This window comes from Stegastes partitus, unplaced genomic scaffold, assembly GCF_000690725.1.
Source record: "Stegastes partitus isolate 25-593 unplaced genomic scaffold, Stegastes_partitus-1.0.2 Scaffold537, whole genome shotgun sequence".
NCBI lineage: Eukaryota > Metazoa > Chordata > Actinopteri > Pomacentridae > Stegastes > Stegastes partitus.
Window position 1 is genome coordinate 442,127 of NW_007578268.1, and position 4,320 is coordinate 446,446.

The 4,320-nt window shown below is 46.0% G+C and overlaps 2 protein-coding genes across 2 annotated transcripts in view; both read left to right on the forward strand.

Annotated features, from left to right (window-relative positions):
- The window catches only part of LOC103361829 (mitogen-activated protein kinase-binding protein 1-like), a 15,263-nt gene extending 14,126 nt beyond the window's left edge, over positions 1–1,137 (forward strand). Inside the window, exons 28-29 of the mRNA XM_008288024.1 lie at positions 319–440; positions 664–1,137. Of these exons, the coding sequence (XP_008286246.1) occupies positions 319–440; positions 664–783 (242 nt within the window). The 3' untranslated portion in view covers positions 784–1,137. The remainder of the gene's footprint in view (positions 1–318; positions 441–663) is intronic.
- A 581-nt stretch (positions 1,138–1,718) lies between these two features.
- Positions 1,719–4,320, forward strand: part of atg16l2 (ATG16 autophagy related 16-like 2 (S. cerevisiae)) — a 17,440-nt gene continuing 14,838 nt past the window's right edge. Inside the window, exons 1-3 of the mRNA XM_008288030.1 lie at positions 1,719–1,902; positions 3,563–3,620; positions 3,699–3,768. Coding sequence (XP_008286252.1) covers positions 1,719–1,902; positions 3,563–3,620; positions 3,699–3,768 — 312 coding nt within the window. The remainder of the gene's footprint in view (positions 1,903–3,562; positions 3,621–3,698; positions 3,769–4,320) is intronic.

A 4,320-nucleotide genomic window follows, 5' to 3' on the forward strand; every position in this document is an offset into this window, starting at 1 on the left:
TAACCAGCTTACTCACCAGTTTACTGTCCAGTTTACCAACCAGCTCCGTCTTTGGTTTCACTTCGGAGACGCTGCTGGAGGCTGGTGTTCACTCTGTTTCACAGCGTTTTAAAGGCAGATGAACAGGTCTATACGTGATTATTACTGCAGTGAATGTTTCTGCGATAAGATCAGACTCTGTTCTTCCTTAGAGGTAGATTTCTGTCACCATCACTGGTCCTGGTCACAGCTACCACCACTCAGTCGTTGTCAGGGCGTGAGCGATGATTGACGACTGAATAAAAGCACTGACGAGCAGCTGCTTGTTTGTTCTTACAGGTGTGTCTGTGTGCTGTGTTGCAGCAGGTGAGGCTGAGGACTCGGTCAGCGTGCAGCGGTGTCGGCAGGCTGCAGACGAGCTGCGGTTGGCGGCCAGTCGAGCCGTCCACCTTTACCTGCAGGTTGGACGCCGACGGATCCTCTCCTGTCGCTTCATGTCGACTTTCCTCACAACTGCATCCTCTAAATGTTTAGATTTGTTCTTGTTACCAGACGTCTCTCTGATGTGCAGACGCTACAACTTACCAAGATAATTGCCTAACATGTTCCCCAGCACGTCTCTAAAACATTTCTTCAGTCACAGTTTGTCGGTTGTGCTGAGGCGTTTGTGTGTCTGTCCTGCAGCTCCGGGACGTCCAGCAGCATTCGGCGTCGGCCTCCATCCTGCAGGACGCCTTCCAGGCTGTTTGCTCCGAGCTGCAGGAGGCGCAGCAGCAGGCAGAGGAGGCGAGCGGCGCCCCCTGATGGTCAGCTGGAGGACGACGCAGCTCTAACATCATTTCACTGATGCTCCTCCAGAGTCCAGCAGAGGCTAACGCAGTGGGACATGACCAGAACACACATCTGCTCTGCTGCTGACGAGCTTCATATGTTCAGCTGTGTGTCACAGAAAAGACTCACCTGTGACTGTCGGAGCTCCTCCTCCATCCTCCAGGTGACTGTAGGACCTGAGACGTCCTTCATGATGACGGACTTCAGGGTCACAGCTGGGTCACGACCCCTCACAGCTGGAGGAGACGAACCCAAAGACTGAGAACATCAGTATTAAAGTCAACGCACAAAGATAGTTTCTGTGTAATAAATGTTTTATGAATGTTCTGTGAGCATCAGTGTCAGATTTTGTTTCAGGAAGTGAAGTTTGGTGATGGACGCTTCTCATGGATCTGAAGCAACGCCACAGTTAGAGCAGGACTCGCACAACCCGCTGGTCAGGAACAGAGCGTTCTGACAGATGTGTTCAGAGGTAACGCAGTCGGAAATAACGGAAACATGGAGTAAAAGTATCGTAAAGTATGTCCAAGTAACGCTGAAGTACTTCAAGCTGCTGCTAAAGTATTTCAAAGGCTGTAAAGAAAAGCCACAAGTCGGTCTGACGGTCAGTCACGTGAGAAACGTTTAGATGACGTCGCAGGTAACGCTCTGGGGGCGTGGCCTGTTGGTTGTTTTGTCACGTGAAGGCAGGAAGTGCAGCGGAGTCGGACGCTCATTGGCTGAGAACCCCGGCAGCTGCGGCACGCGCTCCCAGCCTGGCCCCGCCCCCGTCACTGTGACGTAGGTGACAAACAAAAAGTTTAAAACCAACAAACAGCGAAGAAAAAACAACAACATGGCGGCTCCGGGGAGCTGCGAGGCGCTCCGGCGGCGGCCAGCGGCATGAAGCAGCGCGGCCCGCCGACGTCATGGCCGCTCTGAGCGCCGACACTGTCACGACGGACCCGGGCGGAGGGTCGGAGCGGAGCGGCCGGGTCCAGGCTCTGGGAGGCGGCGGCTGGTCCGCGGAGCCCTGGAAGGGACACATCGTCCGTCAACTGAAGCACCGAGACCGGAGGCAGCACGCCATGTTCCAGGACCTGATCCGCTGCTGTACGGACACCAAGTAGCACTTTATCCGAAGCTCCACACGGTCGGAGGACAACCAGGGTCCATTCAAAAAACGTCCAGTTTAACAGCGCTGCAGTGAATGAGTCGCTTCACCAGGAAGCTATGAAAGTACAGCTTTCACCAAAAACAAGGTTTTTCTGAATGGAGTCTGGTTCAGAGAAATCCTTCAGTTTTCATACCAGGAAAAGCAGTTTACGGCAGACAGACTCCCAGAAAAGAAGATTTGTATTGCAACCAAACTCAATTTTTAAATCTGTGAATTTAAAAGTTTATATACCAGAGACAGAAATGAGTCGTTTCAGCTCTAAAATCACAGCTTTTTAAAGGGAGGCTGGTTCAGAGAAATATTCGCTTTTCATGCGGTGAGAACACGGACTAAAAAGTTAAAATGAGAATAAGCCCAAAATAAAATGAAACTATTACAGCAGAATTGTATTTAGCTGAAATGCTTTCGAATATACCCGATTAATTGTGTTAAACAAAAGGCTTCTAATTACGTCGTTCAGATGTCAGCTAAAATCAGAAGTTTTTTGAATGGAGTCTGGTGTGTCCTAGTTTATCATCAGGAAATCACTCAGATAAAGACTGGCATCAGTAGTAGTGCAGACAGGATTGTTGAAGGTGAATATGTCTGAACCAAAGTCTATTAAGGCCGAGACTTTTTCCACCTGCTGTCATATCTGGGAAACACTGGAGTGGAGCCAAACTCCATTTAACACATCAGAAAAGATAAGATCATCCTTTATTGATCTCCGTTGGGGACATTTGGGAAAAAGCAAAGGTTTTCTGAAGAGAGTTTGGTTGAACAGGTGAACCAAACTCCATTTAACAAGTCTAACTTCAATAACTAGTCTGTAATAACAGTTCTGAGGTGAACCTGTTTCAGTTGTTAGCACTGAACGCAGCAACAGTAAATTAAGAGTTTTTTGACTAGAGTCTGGCTCAGATACTGACTAACATAAACCATCAAGTTCCTTCATTCTTTGACCACATGTTGCTTCAGTTCCTCTCAGCAGTGACTCATGTGTGACGGATGATCAGGCTGAAGGTTTATCATCTCCACAGATGGACTGAACAGTTCATTTTCCTGCACATGTTCAAGACTTTGTGCTCAGACAAACAGCAGGGTGTCGCTTTAATGTGTCAGATTTTAAATGGAGTTTGGTGGGAGGAGCCAGCGTTATTACATGACTAATATTAACATTATGTCCCTCAAAACATAATTTTTATTTCTTAGTATTGCACATTTATTTTTAATTATTTCATTTTTCTTACTGTTTTTGGATTCATTACGACTTTTCCCCAAAAGAGAATTAAATGCAAAGTGAGAATTCAAAAAGAAAGTCTTTGGACACGACATTTATTTTTCTTTAAACAATAAAAATAAATCTGAATCTTGCCAGATGTTAAATGGAGTTTGGAGGTTTTTCCTCAGAATGATTTAAGCCTGACTTTCTTGTAATAATCTATACTTTTTGTGACACGTTAATGTTTTCCTTCTTTAACTTCTTGTTCCAGAAGCTGTAATAAGTTTACCTCATCAGAACATGTGAAACCAGTTAGAACTGGGTCTTGTTCTGGAACACGCGTTACTGTCGGGTTCAAAATGAAAACGATGACATTCAAACGTTTCTGGTTTCAGATTCTCAGCTGCTGGAGAAAACCAGTCTGGCCAAAGGCCTCCTGAGCTGCTCCGTCAGGTAACTCACCTGAATGTACCTGAACTGTGACACCTGTGACAGCTGTTGATACACGGTGTGTTTGTTTCGTGTATCCAGGCGTCCCTCCGCTGGCTCCCTGACGTCTCTGCTGCAGCAGAGCAGTCGGCTGAAGAAGACGACCGGAGAGGTGAGGACACACCTGTCCTGGTGCTACCTGCCGACCTGCAACCAGAGAAACCGCCAGACTTCTGGTGTAACTGGGGTTTAACTTAAACAAACTAGTTAAACTGAGGTTCAAATTAAGCCTGTGGGTGTAACTGGGGTTAAATCTAAACCAGCTGGTTTAAGTCAGGTTAATTTAAACCTGCTAGTTACCTCAGGTTTAACTTAAACCTGCTGGTTTATTAGAGTTGGAGTTAAACCTGGTAGTACAGGTGTTCTATGTCTGTTCTTCCTCTGGCTGAAGGTCTGACTAGTTTAACCAGCAGACGTTGGTTAGTTAACTCGTTAGCACAGCTTCAGGTCCTGATTGGGATCAATGTTGATTGGAGTCACAGAAACCAGTAATCAGCTATAATCACATGCTGTCATGCTGAGATGACTCTGATCAGGATTATTGATCAGTGGAGCGAAACTCAGTGATTCACAGCAGAAGAGTGAATCTCTGCTTTATTGATTATATTATATTATATTATATTATATTATATTATATTATATTATATTACATTACATTACATTA